The sequence below is a fragment of the Zootoca vivipara genome, chromosome 2, assembly GCF_963506605.1.
Source record: "Zootoca vivipara chromosome 2, rZooViv1.1, whole genome shotgun sequence".
Classification (NCBI taxonomy): domain Eukaryota; kingdom Metazoa; phylum Chordata; class Lepidosauria; order Squamata; family Lacertidae; genus Zootoca; species Zootoca vivipara.
The window spans coordinates 113,876,902-113,894,760 of NC_083277.1; the positions used below are offsets into that span (position 1 = coordinate 113,876,902).

Consider the following 17,859-nt stretch of genomic DNA (forward strand, 5'->3'; position numbering starts at 1 on the left):
TACTGTAGGGAGAAATGCAGTGGCAGCTGACAATCTCCATTCTGGAGCAGAAGCCACCTGAAGTGTCCAACAGAATGGGGGAAGGGAAATGAAAGAAGTTACCATTTAGTGCCTGCTTCAAGAGAAGCCACAGGATTCCAGACAAAGGAATAGTACTCTAGCGGGTTCCAACATTTCTCTGACTCATTCCACACCTTCCGAAACAAATCCTGTGCTTTGTTGGGGATGGGAAAGAACAGCACGGGAGGGTTGTCACTAGTAGACTTTGAACATGACAATGACCACTCTCAGCGCTTTGGATTGAATCTGTGTCACTTGAGGTACTGCTGAGGTGGCTAAGATGCCTGGAGCCTCAGATCCTTGATGAAACTTCACCCTGCTCCTAGAATTGCCCAAAAGTTGTCAAGGAGGAATGCCCTTGGCTCATCTGCCTGCCAATGGTACAATGCTAACTTGTATGATGTTGCTTTGCCCTCAGTTAGGCAAAACAGAGCAGGGTCAGAGAGCATCTGGGGCTCCCGAAGAAGGCAGGTGAGACAAAGGACACCACTGAAAGCTGCAGAGGAACAGTCCCTCTTTCCTCTTATGCACACAGTCAGGGCAGCTCAGCACAGCTAACTGCTGTTTGAGTCCAGGCCGGGTACACTGGAGAAAACTTCAGCAGTGTGGGCGAGTGGGAAAGTGAAACCTTGGATGGTGAATCCACGGGGCGGTCACTCCCTCCCTCCCTCTACCTGCCTGCCACCATTCTCCCACCTCCTGGGTGCCATTGTTGCTGATGTTGGTGCTGCCGTGCCCCCAGGCCAATTGCCTCTGTCAGGAGGGTAGCACAGGTCTGGTTTGTACCTTGGAATGTAGTCTGTCCTCTGTTCTGAATAGGGTTGCCCAAGGAAGGCAGACAGGAAGCAATACTGCAAGAGAGCGCGACAGGCAATCACTGTCCTTTATCTCATCACCACACATTCAGTCCCAATGCATTGAAGTGGCAGCCAGTCCTCACTTGAGTAGAGACGATAAGTAAGGACGCAGCACAGCCTCCTCCTACCAGTATCCAATCCACGTTAGCCAGGCTCCTTTGAACATATCCCATGTTTTTCCCCTTTGGGGATGAAAATCATCATCACTGTTCCCCTCTCTTGGCAGAGGAAAAGAATAGCTGCAGTTGACTTGTACACTTAACAAAGATACCACCATTGTGATGCCCACCCCCACTTGCTATTGGCTGTGATAAATGTTACCAGAGCAACAGAACCTCATAATCCCCACATTGGCTACCAAAATGTCACTCACTGCCCATTAACATGAGGTCTACAAAGATGCTGGTCTGATTAGTGGTGGACTCTTTGCTGGCCCATAGGTCCCAGCACCTGAGCATTTTGACTGCTGAGGCAGACCCTGCTCAAAAGCCTAGACTGTCGTTTGACTGTATGCTTTAAATCTTAACTGCTGAAAGGATTCGAAACTGTGGTTACCACTAGCTACGGTTAAGTGTTATGTCTGCAACTGGCCCTAATGGACAAGTCCTAAAAACCTGAGGAACTATGTCCAAGGGGAATCGTGGCATGTTAAAATGCTGGAGGAGACAGGATGTTTCGGCAGGAACCAAACCACTCATTTTCACAGTGGACAGTTTTACTTCTCAAACTTTAAGGAGAATACATAATGGGTTATAAAACTGTAATCCAAACGCACTAAGGATAACCTGCTGGATATGAAATATACGACCTTATTACCCCTTATGATTTCATTAAGGACCGACAGTAGCAGTGCAGGTTTGAATCTCTAGTGACTTAGCCATAATTTTGTACAGACACAGCTGTAAAGGGCAGGGCATTTCTTCAAATAAGGTTATAAAAAAATAACGAACACACAGAACTGCAGAATATTTTTCTCCTCCAGGAAAGGCAAGACAAGACATAAAATGCCACTCAACAGATCCTCATTTATACCAAATTTCATATGTTCACATTCCCCTATAAAGATGTTTTAATAACCCATGTTCTCATGTCTTCTCATGCATTGGCAAGTGAATTTGGCAACTTTTAAAATGAAGGGGAGAAATGCCATTAAGCTTTAACCAACGAAGGTGATACATTTGACCTTCACAGTATTTCCAATACCTGTAAGTTAGTCAGCAAGAGCATTTTCTTTACAACATCATATATAGAGTGGTGTGTGCTTTGTCATTTGAAGGCCCCATTGTGCAAGCATGGAGCAGGGCACAGAAACTAGCAGCCTTAGAACCTCAGATTAATGTAAGACTGCAAAGATAAACCAGAAAGTCATGAACTCTCACAAGTGGTAAGAATGGAGGGAGCAGAATTTCAGTGCCCCACATTGGGTCATTTGCAGAATTAATTATGTGGGAAATATATTGATACTGTGTACACAGGACATAGGTTGTACCCCGAGATACATGAGTGGAAAGCAGCTCACACAGCCAGTCTTTCCCTGCCCTCCTGCATCTTCGAAAAGCATCTCTAGAGAGTCAGGGGAACCTATCAAATATTGTGAGCTGTGTTTTATGCAGTAGGAGGGAAGAACCACAATTCCCTCCTCCCACTACAGCCCCATAAGAGACAGCCCACAACATTTGATACGTCCCTCTGACATTTTGGAGAAGCTTTTCACATCGTACAGATGGCTGCCCAGAGGAAGGAGGGAAAGACCAGTTGCAGAAGCAGAGCTTTGTATGCAACCCATAGAATTTTGATTCCTCTCAGCAGAGAACACACGGGCCTGATCACACCGAGGCAGCTTGCGTTTTCTAAGTGAATTGTAACAATTTATCCTTCAAATTCTTTTTAGCTTGGATGCCTCACGGAAATCATATAAGGGTTTGAAATATGGAGTAATGACTCCTAGTAAAGATATAACAAGGCTTTATCTCGCCTATCTCAAAAAAGGCTTTTCTCTCTGAACATAACTTTGCAACATTCACCTAGAGTTTCATCCAGATCATAGCTACCCACACTCTCTGTACACTAAGCTAGAATTATAGAAGTAGGAGAAAGAAAACGTAGCCTTTTCTCTCTCTATTAAGAGTATCAATAGATTGTCTGGTGCACATTAGCCTTGTATTCATTACAGCCTGCAGTACAAACTGCAGCAATTGACCAGCACAAACTAGAAGGACCAACATGTATGGACTGATGAATGTGGCCAGAAAGCACATCTGTGACCATTCAAAGCCACCATCTAGCCTGCACTTATATCCACAGCATTTACTCTCTTTCTTTGCCAAGATTTTTCAGACACATATACTGCAGCACTCAGAATTTCAACTTTCAGTTGTAAAACCGTGACCCAATCTACTTGTTGCATACGTATTGGGAAAGAACTCTCAGTTGCTTAGAGAGGTGCATTATGTCCTCCCCTCCATAACAGTAATTGAAATATCTAATATTTTTGTAGAAAGCCCAATGCGGCTAACACAAAATTAAAAGCAGTAATAGCAAAAATATCAAAACAATTCCATAAAACTATTAAGATTCTATTAATTCATCACAAGTTAAACAATACTTGATAATATTTCAATAACAAACTACCTAACAAAGTATCAGCATAATAACACCAAGTAATCTTGAAATATTATTCTCCTGTGACCCTCTCAAAGGTAAGGAGGACCTTTGACTGTAAGGACACAGCAGTTGAGAAAGATCCATTCTACCTCACTCAGTGCAGGGTCTCGCTTCAGAACTCATATGAGGCTAACTTCAGAACAAGCCTTCCTTTCCTTACCTGCTGTGGCACATCTGCTCTGAGCACCCTGCTGTTAGAGCAGCAGAGGTTAGCCATTTGGGCAGTACATTCTTAGCAGGTGATTCCTGAACCATGGGTCTTGAAATTGCTTCCCCTCCCTCCCCCCCCCCCCAGTTTCTTTTATGTTAAAGCTACTCCTTCCAAAGAAAAGTGACAGAAAATTCAGCAGAACACAATCACAAAAAATAAGCTGTTCCCATATATACACACACAACTCTCTACTTTGATTTGTGGGCTTGTTTACTGTCACAGTTAGAAGAGTGCATTAAAAAGGATTTTGCTTTAGCCAGGCGTTCAAACAGTAAATTGCATTTCTTCCGATCTTAATCTGCTCTAGATAGTACAGTGAGGCTCCCTGCTTGATTGTTAATCTTTATTATATTTTAAAGGCCATAATTATTTTAGCGATTCTTTTCTTTACAATGAGTGGTGGCAATTAGCTCATCCTGTTTTACAGGGTAGCTTTCCCTGAGAGGGGTATGAAAATTGGCACAATGAAGCACAGCCAACCTGAGGCTTTGCTCTGAGGAGGCACCATCTCAACTCCTTGATTTTTAAACTTAAAATCCTAAGGTTTTTTAGGATGCAATTTTAAACTACCAAGTCGAGTGCCACCAGCATACACACATACATCCAGTGCTGGAAGGTGATTATCACTGAGATGGGGCACACCTCTGGAACTGAAAAATGCCAAGGCAAAAAGCTCACCTCTCTCTTCTTTTTTGCTTTGATGTCCTCAGTATTGTTGGCAAGGCTCGACTTCCGCTTGGCACTCTCTGATTTCTCCCGAGGTTTGTTCTCACCTTCCTTCATTTTTTTGTATTTTTTCATAAACTCAGAAATCAGTTCAGGGCAGTCAAGGTTCTTCTCAGGTTCCCAAGTATTATGCTCCCTGACATAGTAAAAGAAGGACAACAATGGGGGACAAAATAACAAACAGAAAAAAGTTGAAAAAGTTCCCATTTAGTGATCACAGACATCAATTAAGAAGTGAGTGAAGAATTACCCTGCACAAGAAAATCTGTGTACCGTCATACCTCATGTTACGAATGCTGCGGGTTGCGTACGCCACGGGATACGTATGCGCCGAACCCGGAAGTACTGGAACGGGTTACTTCCAGGTTCGGCAGTTCGTGCATGCACAGAGGCGACAAATGACGTCATGTGCAGAAGCTTCATGTCCCATACGCAACATGAGGTACCACTGTATGGAGGAAAAACTATTCCAGGTTTTTAGGGAAGACTGGACATTTAGAAACCAATTCAGTAGACCTGATCCTCATGATGGATTATTCAGAGTAAAATTTGTTTGAATCTCTGAGCGCTTAAACAGAATTCCGTGGCAATTTGGGATTGGTTTCAGCTACAGTGGGAAGAATTCTAAGCACAACATTGCCCTAGTTTCTAAAAATCCAATGCAGCTGCTTAAGAAATTGTCATTCTTCCCTGCCACCTTGATCCTTGCACAGGACTGTTTCCTAAAAAATCAGTTTCTAACCCCTTGCGTTTGAAACATCTTACCAGCCCTGGTTCTAGGAGGTATTTTTGTTTAAAGGGTTACATACTCTATGAGAGATTTCCCCAAATTTACATTAGGAACAACATTAGCAGCATTTAGAGATATTTGTAATAAAGGAATTAATCACACAGTCACTTACGTACAGGGAGGCTTCCTATATACCATAGCTGCAAGAATGCCTACAATGCAAGGGATTTATTCCTGAGAATATAGCCTTGTCTTATATACAAGCTGTTCTAAGAACAGTACCAGAGATACTAAACGAACACAGATTAAATAGGAACAGTTTAATCATATCATTATTAGGTTCAACTAAATAGCACAAGGCACTGAGCAAACATTCACATTTCAAGGAGCCCTCTCTCAGGCTTGATGTTTAAACAAAGGAAAAAGGGGAAAGGTTGGGTGGTAATAGAGGAAAAGGTCACTTTAGACTAACTGCGTTAGTTTGTGTCCAGTATATGAGATTCCAGGTTGCAGCAAAAGCATATTGAAACACAGAAGCAATGGTTACGATTCCACACAATGGTCAACCACAGTTTAGTGCTATGTGGATGACTCTCCACAAGCCCAAAGTGTCAGCCTCTCAAGTCCCCACCTCTTCTTCAGCCAGAAGGAAGACCTTCGGCAAGTTTAGTTTTGCTTTCAAAGGATCTCAGTTTAGTGTTGCATACAAACCAGGGGTCCCAGTTTAAAGCAATTCTTAGTTAAACAAGCCCATACTTTGAAGCTGGCTTTGTTTAGCAACGGACCACTGTGAGCTGCAAGCCAGGATTCCTGGTTCATATGTAATGCTAAGCCAAGGTTCTTTGACAGTGAAGCTAAACTAAACAGAAGTCCTCCTCCCAGCCCCACATAAGGAAAAAGAAGGCAGAAGCACACAAGCAGAACACTTTGCTCAGGTTCAGAGAGTCTCATCCATATAGCACTAAATAACAGTTCAGCATTACGTGTGAACTGGATCTAAGGCTATTTTCCTTGGAAATTATTTACTTTTATATTTTCAAATTGAGCATGGTCTAAGGGACACAGAATCATTTTGAACAACTGAATCACCACAAGCCCAAAGAGTGTTATTTTTTTGATGTGGTGCTGATGAAGAAATACCCTCTCAAATGCTGCACAGTAGGGTAATGTGTCAGTCTCTGCTTGATAACTTGCCTTCCCAGAATCAGGTAGTGTGCATCCATTTAAACACCGTGGCCTCAAATCTGGACTCTTACATAATGAATCACGGCTGTCCTTCATGGAACCATAAAACCGGCTGCCAGAAGCCAGGACAAATGCCCAGGGTACATATACATACAAACACATATATCCACAAAAATCCTTTTTAGAGCAGTTCTTTTGTACTGGGACTGATGAGAAGGGCTGTGCTTTAAAAATATATATGAAATCAATCAAAATGACATACTAAGTTAACTTAAACTCTGCACCCTGTGCAAATTATGCATTTTGCATATATTTGCTTTGTATAAATCTATTTAAATTCTGATAATTGTGGAGAGGGCCTAAGTATGCTGAAGCTACTGATTTGGTTCCTGGAAATTCTTCTCAGCTCATCTCGGTGTTTGAGATTCAACAACCTTTGCTCACAACTTTCAAGCTTATCTTAATAGCCTTAACAGCTAGAAAGTTGTATTTTTGAAAAATCAAAATCAAAAATCAAAGCAGAGATGTTCGGGATACTCAAATTTCACACCCAGCACCAAATTCTGTGCTTGGACAACACAGCCCTGAAGGGAGGGGAAGAGGATTAACGTTCCTTTTCCAAAGCAGCAGTTTAAAGCAATCCACAGAAGGTCCACAAGAGTATTTGATCAAAATGCCCTCCCAAATCAGAAACCTCAAATGAGGAGGAAAACTATTTAGACAATAGTGCTGGTGAATAACTCAAGTGGAACTACCAACTCTGTGAAGTGAAAGAGGGAACGCAGATGCCAGGATTTCCAAAACACGCTTTACGGTCCCAGGCCCTCGCCTCGTGACCCACTCATTTAAATGGATGCACGCCACTCTTGTCTGGAGTGAGGAAAGCAAGCTCCCACCCATGAAGGTTTTTTGTTCTTAAGGAAAGCTTGAATGAGGGCAACGGAAGTTAAATTTGAAGCACTGCCTGGAGCTCTGCTAACAAGAAAGCTCAAAGCCCATGTCAGAAGGAAAGTTGGACTTACTCAGAGAATCCTTTCCACTTGAGAAGATACTCCACTTGACCCTTCACAACACGCCTGTCTAGAACCTTCTCCACAACATATTCCTCCTCCTCTTCAGAGGACGAACTATCTGCTGTCCTCCTGTTTCTCTTTCCCATAGCGCAGAAGTTGCACCTAATGCACAAAGGCTACCCAATTCCTGCAAATCGGAAGGGAAACGTTAATTGGCGATAACTGAAAACGGGCTTCTGTTTCCAGAAATCTCACAGTGCATCACCCACTCTGTAACGGCACATCTCTCAAATGTTTCACTGGCTAACAGTCAAGGCTACAAGGGGGTCTGAGGGCAGAGGAGACTAACAATTACTATACAAATAAGCTAATTTTAAAGGAAGAAGGGAATAAACAAATGAAGCATTAGGTCTTTTCTCACAGGCCATTTTTAAGGTGCATGATACAAATGTAACAATTCCACAGAGCCACATTATATGCCAAACCTACCCGCATTCCCCTGAAATATCAACCATACTGGTACTAGTCATTAAGCATTGCCCCAACTGAACAAATTGTGATGCTAGTAGCAAGAAAGGATGGTGCATTTATCTCAAGATAAATAAACAGGCATAAGATTATTTCACAGGGTCTTAAATACCAGCTCTTAGCATAGCAGGTCAAACTGGAGCTAATTCAAGAAAATCTTTAATAAACATTAGTTATAAAAAAAAGAGAGAGAATTGCTTGGGTGCTCATTATGAATATGAAACTCCTGATGGGTGGGTAAGCTGTATGCTTCAAAACAGAATCCCCCTCAACAGCATACAGTGGTGCCTCGCTAGACGAATTTAATTCGTTCCACGGGTCTTTTCTTATAACGAAAAATTCGTCTAGCGAATTCCATAGGAATGCATTGAATTTTTTTTTGCCCATAGGAACGCATTAATTGAATTTCAATGCATTCCTATGGGAAACCACGATTCGCTAGACGAATTTATCATAAAATGAATTCGTCTAGCGAGGCAACCTCCGCTAGAAAAAACATTTCGTTAAGCGGAAATTTCGTTAAGCAGGGCATTCGTTAAGCGAGGCACCACTGTATAGTAATTTATTCTCTCCTCCTGCAGTAGCCAATCACTTCTAAAAAGGAGCAGAGCTTCCATTTGAGCTACTGTCTACATTTTAATTTTTATCACATATATACAGGTTTTAGCAAGGAAAATGATTTACCACCTTCTTCTCATTTGGACTTTACAGCAGTCTTTCAACTGTTTCATTTTTTGCAGACTGGGATGCAAGGCTAAAAGCTAGAACTAGGCTATGCAGCAAGTACATGCAATGACAGAGTCCAGCCTGGAGCTCAGATTCAGCACTGGACCCACTGTGAAGTGAACCCTAAAAATTACATTTAAAAAATCCTTCCAGTAGCACCTTAGAGACCAACTAACATTTGTCATTGGTATGAGCTTTCGTGTGCATGCACACTTCTTCAGATAAAATCACAAAACAGATGAACACTACAAATGTAGGATACTGTAGAAGTGAGCAGATACCTGCTTCAGCAAGGCTAAAAGCACCTTGGCTCACACCAGGAAGGCACGTTAGGCTTAAAATATTATTTAGGAGGGCAGAAGCTCAGAGAAAACAGGCTTAGAGAAAAATTGGTTTGTATCCCTAGATTTCCCCTAATTTTGTGTGCTATTTCCAAAGAGAAGATTAGATCTATCACTTTGTGGGACAGTAACTTATGGTAGGGACATAGGTGCCTATCAACTGTGGATTTCAGGAATATGAGGGGAGGGAAAGCAGGTACTTCAAAGAGGAAAGATCCAGATTTTTTTTAAAAAAGAAAAAGAGAAAAGAATGAAACTCACTTTTGTTCTGCTGCAACTTCTTGTCACACACATTTTTTAACATTAAAAATAACTTCGAAAAGAAACAAAATAAGCATCATCTTAGCGACCAACTAAGTATGTTATTGGTATAAGCTTTCGTGTGCATGGACACTTCTTCATGCGCACAAAAGCTCATACCAATAACAAACTTAGTTGGTCTCTAAGGTGCTACCGGAAGGAATTTTTTAATTTTGTTTCGACCACGGCAGACAAACACGGCTACTTACCTGTAACTTCGAAAAGAAAGTTAAGATAGTTGGCCTGGCACTTAATTTTGTTTCAATGACAAATTAAAATAATGTAAATGTACATTCCCCCTACCAAAAAAAAGAAAGAAAAAAAAGAACAGGAAAATATATTGGAGTGATGACTAACCTGTGGTCCTCCAGATGTTTTTGGACTACAACTCCCCCCACCTCTGAACACTGGCCATGCTGGCTGCAGCAGATGGAAGTTGGGAGTCCATCATGTGGAGAGCCACATGTGAGCCACCTCTGTGCTGGGGGTGGGGTGGGGGTAACAAATGAGAAATACTCTTGTGGAACAAAAGGATGGATTTTTAAATTTTCCTGCCCCATTTAACATTACTTGTACCCCCACTCAACATTCAAATGTAGCCCCACTTCTGAATTGTTAAAAGCCGATGACATTATCTGAAATTTGGATATTGCCACTGCAAAAATCAAGATATTTATACCCACAGAATAAAAGTCGCAGACACGTTTCTGAGTATGCAGTCTTTAACTGGTGAGTGTGTGGTGCAAGTAACACGCCAATAAAATTACTTAGAAGCCTCGCATTAACAAGAGGAACTCTTCTCAAAAGCAGAGTTGAAATGACGAAAAGCTGAAATGGATTGATTCTTTCAACAGACTAGTGCCTCACTGCTACGACTACAATAAACTGGACTGTGGTCATGCTGGTATTCATGGATCAGTAGTTAAAGTTCTGTCACAGCTAGTTATAAAAAGGCATATTTTTCCAGGGATTTATAACTTGGCTATAAAAATTCACTGCAGCTTGAAATATGGGCTTATGAGGTCTCAGACCCTGAGTGAAGTTTAATACCACCCAAAAAAGGTATGTGTCTGTGGAAGAGAAATCAATTACACCATTTGAGTTACAAGACTGAAAAAAAAGTAGTTACAGTTGCTTTGTGCTCTTATAAATTACACAGCTTCCAATTTTAACAAGTTTGAATTTAGCAGATGATTAGTTCATAAACACTGTGTGGTCCAGCTGTGCTTAGCAGAAATTTTATTTAACTTTCACTTACGGGTTTGCCCTCACAGCCCTACCCCTACTTGCCATTGTGAAACATGCGCACCCCTATCACAATTAATTGCACATTCCATATGCAGACATGAAATTAGGTGTTGCAGTCTTGAACAAAACACAGTAAGAGGGCTTATAAATGGGAGTTCTTAATAATTTTCCAAATGCAGACACATTACAAGTTCCCTGGAAAGTGCATATTTTTATAAGGCTATTAAATGTGTTTTTAAAAGAAATTAACACAACAACAACAGAGAGACTTGTTATGACGGAAACCAGGAAATTCCATGTTGAAGCAGGCTCCCATTTCTTAGCTGGAATTTCCTGACTTGTGTCAGTTTAGGTCAGAAGGCTAACATATTAAACGGTTATTATAACAGATTCTTTGCCCATAGGAGTCTGCCTGGCAGGCCTGTCCCAGAGCAAAAGCAACCTAGTAACCAGTGCAGCCTGAACAAAATACGCTGAATTGTGTCATTTTAAGGAGCCAGTGCTCCTGGACAAGTACACTCCCAAACAGTATGTAATTGTGGGCATGTTGTCATTTACTATACAGATTATGCAAAGCTAGCATCCTATATAGGGAGAAAGATCATATGGAGATAACAGATGAAGACAACATGCAAAAAAGTGTTTGTGCTTTTGTCTAAAAGTAACAGGTAGGTTTCTACTATCTTCCCCATGCAATGGACAGAAATAATGCACTTTATTTCTGCTGGGGCTTCTGAGATTAAAGCTCTACTAGGGGAGCAAAAGAAATGGAAGAGGGGTGGGTTCTGCTACATCTGACAGATCAAGGAAACTGCCAACAATGACTGGGATTATGCTAGCATTTTACACAATGTTAAAAACATGCTGTTAGCCACTTTATCTCTCTACAATGGAAGCATTTGCACTTGGCAGTGGTAATGACCACATTAAAACCAACTGAGTTAACACTTTATGCAACCATAATAGTGTTTTACACTCTGTATAAAACTATAAAGGTAAAGGTAAAGGGACCCCTGACCATTAGGTCCAGTCGTGACAGACTCTGGGGTTGCGGCGCTCATCTCGCGTTATTGGCCGAGGGAGCCAGCGTACAGCTTCCAGGTCATGTGGCCAGCATGACTAAGCCGCTTTGGCAAACCAGAGGAGCACACAGAAACGCTATTTACCTCCCGCCGGAGCGGTAGCTATTTATCTACTTGCACTTTGACGTGCTTTCAAACTGCTAGGTTGGCAGGAGCTGGGGCGGAGCAACGAGAGCTCACCCTGTCGTGGGGATTCGAACCGCCGACCTTCTGATCGGCAAGCCCTAGGCCCAGTGGTTTAACCCACAGTGCCACCCGCATCCCTATGTATATGTATAAAACTATAGTATCTTGCAAAACCTAAGGAGCTAAGTATCTCCCTGTCTGGAGTGGGTACTGAAAAAGAACCATATACAGTGGTACCTCTGGTTACAAACTTAATTCGTTCCAGATGCCTGTTCTTAAGCTGAAACCGTTCTTATCCTGAGGCACGCGTTCGCTAATGGGGCCTCCTGCTGCGCGCGCGTCTCCAGCGCACGATTTCCGTTCACATCCTGGGGCAAAGTTCGCAAGCAGGAGCAGCTACTTCTGGGTTAGCAGAGCTTGTAACCTGAAGCGTTCGTAACCAGAAGTATTTTAGCTGATGAACACTAAGTGACAGGACATGGAGGCCTCTGTCCCCCTTACTACTGGTACATCATCTTGCAGTGCAGGGATAAGACTACTATTGTCAGCAATAATTCACACATTTCTCCTGATAGTCAACAAAGTAGTCGTATTCGTGCAAGGACTTCTGCCTGAACAATGGGACGACTTTCCACTCGTCCCCTGATCTGGAGGGCTGGGGAAAACCCCAAAACAGGTTGAGAGGAAGTCCCATTGTACAAGTAAAAGTCCTTGCACTAATGGGACAACCCATTTTCTTAATGAGGATCAGCAACATGAAGTTTAGCTGCAATAGTGCTAGTATGCCGTCAAGTTCCCTAAGAGACTACTACGTATGACCCAGGGCTGAAATAGGGCTCAAATACTGTCAACTTAAAACATAGAGCATAACCATTCTTTAGCGGAATGAAACACCCTAATCAGTGTTCGTTTATGCATGTCAAACAAGTCTACAGGACCAGCCACTGCTAAATGCCTTCATAATTTAAAGGTAGCTGTGATAAATTGTAAAGTTAGACAAATTAGTGGTGTCCAGTTTTTAGGAGGACTGTTTGAATGATTTGAAACATATATTCCAAGATAAGTATGATAAACTCTCTACTTGGCATTTATTATACTGGAGCTGAAATATTTTATGACACTGTACCACTATGATAATCAATATCTTGCAAATACCTAAAAGAGGAAAATTAATATGCTTGTGAAATCATATGTACGCTTAACACAAAGAGCACACAAAGATGTAACATCTAACATACAATGGTTGAGAGATGGATGCAGGCCAACCCACTGAGGCCGAATGCAATTGTTAACAGGGATAATTATCTTTATAGGGCCAAACCACCCTTGCAATTAAGTTTAAAAGCCTGTATAGTGGTACCTCGACTTACGAAGGCGATCCATTCCGCGGTGCTCTTTGTAAGTCAAAACCTTCGGATGTCGAAGAGTTCATTTTGCGCAGGCGCGAAGCGCGATTCTGCGCTTTGCGCATACTGCGCACGCTGCTTCTGCGCAGAACGCACGCACGCGAAAATACTTCGGGTTTGCCGACTTCGTAAGTCGAAACCTTCGTAAGTCGAGACATTCAGAAATCGAGGTACCACTGTAGATGCTTTTGGATCCTGGAGCCAAAGTGACTTAAGGAAAGATTTCTGGGTGGTATATCTTAGAGCCATTTTTTCTAAATTCTTAAAACAAAAATAAGCTTATAACTCTTGGTATAATAATAGGGATGTTGGGGGGGGGGAGAGTCCTACAGCACATGCTAGCACATTTAATACCATGGCTTATATTTCTTGAATGCTTAAAAATCCTGCTATGGCTTATTTTATGACTACGTCTTAAAATAGGGGAAACAGGGGAGTACATACAGTGGTACCTCGGTTTGCGAACGCAATCCGTTCTGCGGAGGCATTCGCTCGCCGAGGCATTCGCTCACTGAAGGCACGCTTCTGCGCTTGCGCGAAGCGCTGATTGAGCACTTCCGCTTCTGCGCATCCGAGCGCCGTGGAACCTGGATGTAAACACTTCTGGGTCTGCGGCGTTCGTAAACAGAGGCGTTTGTAAATGGAGGTAGGTGTAAACCGAGGTTCCACTGTATATGAACTGCGGCAGACAAAACTACTACTTCCTCAGAACCCCAGCATACGAGATAAAGACATGGGCGTAGCCAGGGGGAGCAGGGAGGGCAGCCCCCCCCCAAGATCAAGTAAAACAATAGAAATACTTAGCTAACTGGCCAATCATGTCAGTTCTGCCCCCCCCACAAAAGCTCTGCCCCCCCCCCACAAAAAAATCCTGGCTATGCCCATGGATGAAGATAAAGGAACATATCCTGAAGGGAGACACAGCATACATACGTAGAATGGCCTTTATGTTTTTATATGCCCTGGGACCTTGTGGTGAACAGCAGGTAAGAAATCTTTAAAGTAAATAAATAATAGGTTCAGTTCACTGAAATGAACCAGATCCAATAACATGCTGCAATCCAACATAAGTTCACCCATTCCTTACAGGTGGAAGCTTCATCTGCATAGATAAACTCTTGTGTTTTTGTCAACATTACAGGGTGCAAATTTTACTTAAAATTTGGAGGAAACTGATGTGGCTGTTGCTAGTCTTTTGGCCCAGTATGAGGGGAGACTAGTGCTAAAATAGCAAGTACAGCATTGAGGCCCAGATAAAGCAAAATCAAGTTTACAAGTAGTTTTTTTACTTGCAATTGAAGGACCATAAACATTAGGCTTTATTCAGCAACACAAACACAACTATTACTAAGTCTTCTATACATCTATGGAAAGTGATAATAATAAGTAGAATTTTGTATGTTTTATATAAGCCCCAGTGCCATCTGTTATTTGCAAGCCGTATGGAGCTGGCACTTACAACATTCTGGTGATACTGTAAAGCAATCTCTATAACAGAGCATTTAAGATTTAAACATTTAGTTACAAAAACATAATCAAGATATGCATTTCCTATAGTAATTCCCAGTCCATAAAGTTTTCTTATGCTTCCAGCAACACTCACATTGTGCTATTTGATGCAAAAACAATCCCTGTGAATGTCTCACACTTAAAATTTTAAACGCTAACATAACCCCCCACCAATGGACTGAAAGAAAAGCTCTGTTAAGTCTGCCCATGTACCAGAAAGTTTATATATTGAAGAAATGCCTAAAGCCCTATTATAGAAGAAGAAGAAGAAGAAATAGTATGGCTAAAAAGCAGTAATTAAATAAGAACCCAAGAAGAGCCCTGATGGATCAGGCCAAAGGCCCATCTAGTTCAAAATCCTGTTCCCACAATGACCAAACTAATTATCATTTTCTATTCAATCACTTACCTGCCCTTCACCATAAGGTCTCATGGTGAGTTATAGCAACTTAAAAATACAAGATTAAAAACATGTCAAAACAAATGTCTATGGGAAGCCTGCCGGCAGGGCACAAGGGCAACAGCATTAAATTAAATATTTTCATTGTAATTAAATATTTTCGTTAAAACTAAGTAGGATAACATTTTGTCACCAGGCCCCAAATTTCCTGTATTTACAAATCTTTTGATCAGTGCGCATTTAATAATGTACCCATAGCACAGGAATTTGGTACCAGGCTGCAGGATCATGTACCCCTACTCATACAAATTCACCGTGTATACCTCTACATTGTACGCTACACATTTACATGATCACATATTTCATTTCATTTCTACACTGTACTGTATTTAGACAACTTTCAGCTATGGTGCATCGGCACACTTAATCCCAAACCGGGTTAGGAGAAGACAGGGAAATTTCAGTACAAGAGGGAAGGGACAGACTAGAGAGATAAGTGATCCCACACCCATTCCCATTTCCTAAGCAATGGTTCTAAGTTATGAATCTTCTAGGTAGATTTTGTTGCTGCAATGACCATGAATTTACAGTGGAATAACAGCTATGCAATAAAGCAGTGTGCTAGTTTCTAGTAACAATTATTCAAGAAAAAAAAGCTTGTTTTATGTTCAATTATTGGGCCCACACCCTGCTAAAGCCCACAAAAACAGTCACATGCCTGACAATGCCTGTAGAAGTACCAAGCAAATATTCAGAAAACTAAGATAATGGCTGAAGTTTAATCTTCTACCAAAAATCTGATGAAGGGTTTGGCAGTGCCTCTTTTAATGCGCAGTATAGTTTTGTACTCCAGTATCACTCCAATGCATTTGTCAAACAAATTACATTTAAGCTATATAGCCTAGAACTTAGACACATAAAACCAAAATAGTATTGAACTTTCATCCACCCCGTGCAAGGGTACCCTTGGCAGCCTCTTAACCATCCATTATAATCCAAAGCAATTTCTCTCTGTAGCAATTTAAAAGCTGTAAAAAATATAATGGCCGATGACAGGAGAAACAAACCACACCAGAAGTTATTGAACCTTGTAGGTTCTCTCAAGTGTCTCTATTGACATTTAAGTGTGAGTTATTGTGCCACAATATCATAAAATGTGCTCAGTGTTGCAGATATATTGTTATTTAAATGGCACCCCCAAAAAAATCAGCTCCAAAGAAGAGGTAGCTACATCTTACAGAAAGAGAAAGCTTTCTTATAACCTTGCTGCTGTGGAATAGGAATTTCAGTTACTTAATTTAGAGAATTGATACAAATGGTTTCCCCCGCTCCACACCCTGCTTATCGCTCACTTGGTTCGCAAACAGAAAAATCCAACAGACTTCAATCTCAGAAGTGTAGTTTATGAACAAATGGTGCAATGTGGACTTAAAAAGATAAATTAATAGAAGAATTCATTTCACAATTTATTAAAAACTATTTCTGCTTCCTGCTAAAACACATGACCGTTCTTCTTCTGCATTTACCACTGCAATAAATGGCTTGGCTACAATCCTGAGATGAAATACCTAAGACTAGTGCTGTGTGCTTTGTAGGACTTCTGTCACAGGTTGACCCTCTTCTGCTCGACCCCAAACACAGACTAGTGTCATAGAAAGAAAACTGCATATGCAGCTTCCTAAGGTTCTGGAGGGAGACCAGATTTTCCCATTCTCTAGCATTATGTTTTATTATCAATGAGGTCTACAATAGCCCACATTTCTGTCAGAAGAAAAAGAAGACCCCCCAAACTTGCATACCAGGTACTTTTGGTCTGATAAAGAATCTAATATATCCATGACTTGGGTCCTAACTAGCCTTCCAACAGGTACGTACCATAGATCAGACGTCTGTGGTAGATCACTGGGTCCACCCTCTAAAAATTGGGCTTCTCCCTAAAAAAAGCTCAACAACTTTGACCTGAACCCCAGAGAAGGGGTAGATCACTGCCAGTTTTTAACTCTGGGAGTAGATTGCAGTCTCTTGGGAGTTGGCCACCCCTGCACTAACTGAAGGACTCCTTCCATTCACAGGCAGGACTGAGAATTCAGCAGAGGAACCTGCCAGCAGAGGAGCAGGGAGAGCATTTTTCACCCATTTCCCACTACCCCTGCAGTAGCCCCACCTCCTGGTGCTCCACCCAAATTGCCAATCCTGTCCCCCTATCGGCTCTGGTAACACTAGAGCACAACCTAATGCTGCCATCGACATCAGGGATTCATTCACCTGATCATCTTTCCAAGGTGATATATGCCATCATCTGCAGCAATGTCTTTCTGCATTCCACATAGGACAAAACAGGCCTGTCTCCACACAAAATAATAAATGGGCATGAATCTGACAGTAGAAATGACACTATTCAAAGCCAGTGGAGGCCCATTTCAAATTCCCAGGACACTCTGTAAGTGATCTTGGAGTAAAAGGAGGATCAAAGGAAAACTGTGACACAAAACCACTGAAGTACAACACTTCAAAGGATTCAACGCTATCCTTTGTGGAAAGGATTTTTAGCACATTGTTTTTGTTAATTGGCTTACCAATGTCAGGATTACAGGTAGGTAGCCATGTTGGACTGCCGTAGTCGAAACAAAATAAATAAAATTCCTTCCAGTAGCACCTTAGAGACCAACTAAGTTTGTCATTGGTATGAGCTTTCGTGTGCATGCACACTTTACTATATATTCTTCTTCAATATATATTATTCAGAT

At 41.6% G+C, this 17,859-nt stretch overlaps 1 protein-coding gene across 4 annotated transcripts in view; it reads right to left on the reverse strand.

The window, feature by feature from the left end:
- The window catches only part of CBX5 (chromobox 5), a 48,116-nt gene that overhangs the window by 13,886 nt on the left and 16,371 nt on the right, over window positions 1–17,859 (reverse strand). For 2 of the 4 annotated variants that reach the window (XM_035100099.2, XM_035100072.2), the window contains exons 2-3: window positions 7,456–7,633; window positions 4,471–4,654 (exon numbers count right to left, since the gene is read on the reverse strand). In XM_035100099.2, the coding sequence (XP_034955990.1) occupies window positions 4,471–4,654; window positions 7,456–7,592 (321 nt within the window). In that variant the 5' untranslated portion in view covers window positions 7,593–7,633. Of the gene's footprint in view, window positions 1–4,470; window positions 4,655–7,455; window positions 9,655–9,698; window positions 14,032–17,859 lie in introns of those variants that run through there. The other 2 variants (XM_035100082.2, XM_060272072.1) reach the window with 2 other exon arrangements.